Source organism: Pundamilia nyererei, unplaced genomic scaffold (genome assembly GCF_000239375.1).
Source record: "Pundamilia nyererei isolate P.nyererei 1_Seehausen unplaced genomic scaffold, PunNye1.0 scaffold00002, whole genome shotgun sequence".
NCBI lineage: Eukaryota > Metazoa > Chordata > Actinopteri > Cichliformes > Cichlidae > Pundamilia > Pundamilia nyererei.
Window position 1 is genome coordinate 7,033,634 of NW_005187403.1, and position 2,739 is coordinate 7,036,372.

At 38.8% G+C, this 2,739-nt stretch overlaps 1 protein-coding gene across 1 annotated transcript in view; it reads right to left on the reverse strand.

Moving 5' to 3' along the window:
* The window catches only part of sdad1 (SDA1 domain containing 1), a 6,993-nt gene extending 4,254 nt beyond the window's left edge, over positions 1-2,739 (reverse strand). Inside the window, exons 1-8 of the mRNA XM_005720329.2 lie at positions 2,533-2,739; positions 2,325-2,429; positions 2,146-2,244; positions 1,937-2,047; positions 670-741; positions 478-578; positions 322-379; positions 118-192 (exon numbers count right to left, since the gene is read on the reverse strand). Of these exons, the coding sequence (XP_005720386.1) occupies positions 118-192; positions 322-379; positions 478-578; positions 670-741; positions 1,937-2,047; positions 2,146-2,244; positions 2,325-2,429; positions 2,533-2,622 (711 nt within the window). The 5' untranslated portion in view covers positions 2,623-2,739. The remainder of the gene's footprint in view (positions 1-117; positions 193-321; positions 380-477; positions 579-669; positions 742-1,936; positions 2,048-2,145; positions 2,245-2,324; positions 2,430-2,532) is intronic.

A 2,739-nucleotide genomic window follows, 5' to 3' on the forward strand; every position in this document is an offset into this window, starting at 1 on the left:
CAAATCTAAACCGTTTTTTTTTGTTTTAAATGCATTCTACCTTAGCATGAAAGAAAAAAAAATTCTATATTGTATCATAACATATCATACATCAAACTGTCCATCTTTGATGCTTACCTCTGATTCTGAGTCACTCTCATTTTTCTCATTTTCATCTGTTCCCAGGAAGAATTTAAGGCCTGCAACAAGGATCTAAACAAGAAGATTGCCTGGTCATAAGCACTAATGTTTACGCTTAATCAATATCATATTTGCTGTGCAAGAAACCCCACAATGACAATAAAAGCTCTAGGTCTAAGTCTTAATACCCCCAAAATATACCTTTGTCACTTTGGAGAAGCACGTAGTTGTGATAACATTAACTGTTTTGGGATCATTCCTGCAACAAAACAAAAAAACAAAAGATGTTCAAACAAAATAATTATACATTGGCTGTAAAATAGCCGCTTTAACGTTTCCGTTTCACTTTGAACCCACCATATGTTCCTTTTGTACAGCTCCACCATCACATCTAATGAGATCTTTGCTGCTATCGGATTACTGTCTCTCAGCATGGTGTACATGAAGTTCTGTAACATCTGTAACAAATGACAGCACAACGCTGTGAGTGCACACCATTTTACAAAGACTATCAAACAATATCAGGGTGCACAACAGCTGTGTACTTACTGTGTTGACCTTGTTGTTCTTATGTTTTGCGTTGATGTTTTTGATGTCTGCTACAATGTGTGTGTACAAAGTCTGAAGAGAGAAAAACATTGTTTACATGAAAGCAAAACAAACAAACAAAAATAAACAGAAGCAATCAGAAGACTGTCCCATTGGTAGGTCTGCAGAAGCTCTAACAGCAGAAAACCAGGTCCACAGATCAAAGTTATTAACTCATCACTACATAAGGCATTCACCAGTTAGCAAAATTAAACTCACTGGCCACTTCGTTAGGTACACCTGCTCGAGTGGTTGTTATAGTATCAGAGTTATCTAATCAGACAATCACATGGCGCCAGCTCAACGAATTTAGGCATGTAGACATGTTCAAAACAATCTGCTGAAGTTCAAACTGAACATCAGAATGGGGAAGAAAACCGATTTAAGTAAAAAAAAAAAAAATCCAGTGAATAGCAAGACGGCTTTAGGGAACAGGAGCTCAAATAACCACTCAGTACAACCAAGGTCTGCAGAAGAGCATCACTGACTGCAGAGTACATCAAATCTTAGTACCAAATGAGTATCACAGCAGGATAACACACCATTTCACAAAACTAAAATCATCACAAACTGGTTCCTCAAACATGACAAGTTCAGTTCACTGTACTCAAATATCATGTACAGCCACCAAATCTCAATCCAACAGAATGCAGGCTTTTTTACATTTTAAATTCCTAAGTTTTAAAAGCTTAAAACCAACTAAAGCTATCAACAGAACATGAACAAGCAGCTTTATGACTAAAACAGCTGTGCTGGATTGAGTCAACCAGCCAAGTCATTCAAAATCACACTCATGTTTACAACAGCAACCTGTGGAAAATTATGAGGTCGATATTTTATTTTTATTATTGCTCTAGCATATTGTACGAATATATATGTGTATATATAGAATAACGAATCTTGGCCAACAAATGGATAAGATGCCCCAGATGGCATGTTGGCTCTCGAAATTCTTAATGTCAAGAGTTTCACTTCCTGCTTAAATCTTAAGAAAAAAACCCCCAGCAACATAAAATAATTTCTATTATCCATATATCACGAATGGTCCTCATGCTCGGTATTGATCTAGTTTTTGGGCAAACTGTCTACATGTTTACACAGACAAAACTTTTGTTTATCTTTATAAATATCTAAACAACAGCTTCCCAGATTGCTCTCTCAAAATACTGGGAAAAAACTGTAATGTCCCTTAATTACGCTGCTGTTTGGGGAAAGAGCTTAGTCTTACCTTCCTAAGCAGCTTGTCATGACATCGCAGCAGCTCAAAGAAGAGCTCTAGGAGGCCTGAGGCATCAATCAAGTCTTTATTCCTCAGAAGGATCAGAGCTTTGCAGAAGGTCTGACAAAGACAGCAGAAATGCATATAAACCATTCAAGTCTTTAGCAAAACTAAAGTGACGGGTTCACATGAATCCTGGTGTATGAACCCAACCTCACCATTCGTAGGTCCGGCTCCAGGACTGTGTGGTAACTAAGTAATAACTCAGACAACTCTTTAGGAAACGTGGAGAGCTGCTGGGGGAAGCAGTGACCAACCTGAAGGGCAAAGAATAATTGTATTGAGACAACTTCTAAGATTCAGGGCTATTCACTACACCAAAAACACACCGGGTTACCTGAGCGAGAAACATAACGAGGTCTGCAAGCTCCTTGCTCGGTTTGTCAGGCTGCAGCTTAAAGATCTGCACATTGGACTGATAGTGTCGGTACTGTTGCAGAAACTGCGGACGAAAACGAGAGGATTACATGAGCAAAAGAAGGCTCACACTTCCAAAACAACTCTACCAGCTAATGCGTTTAGCAGTCTTAGCTAACAACACTCACCTCCTCGACGTACGACTGCGGATCTCTTTTTATGAGATTCTGAAGTTGAGGCAGATTGTTTGGTAGTTTGTTGTTCTGTCGACCGGACATGGTTTAAGATTATATTATGTATGTGTTACAGAATAATGAAAAGCAGCACTTCTTACAGGGCAAGCATGGCCAATGTGTACGCTGCCATTTAATTTGAGGGGATCCAAACGTCACATC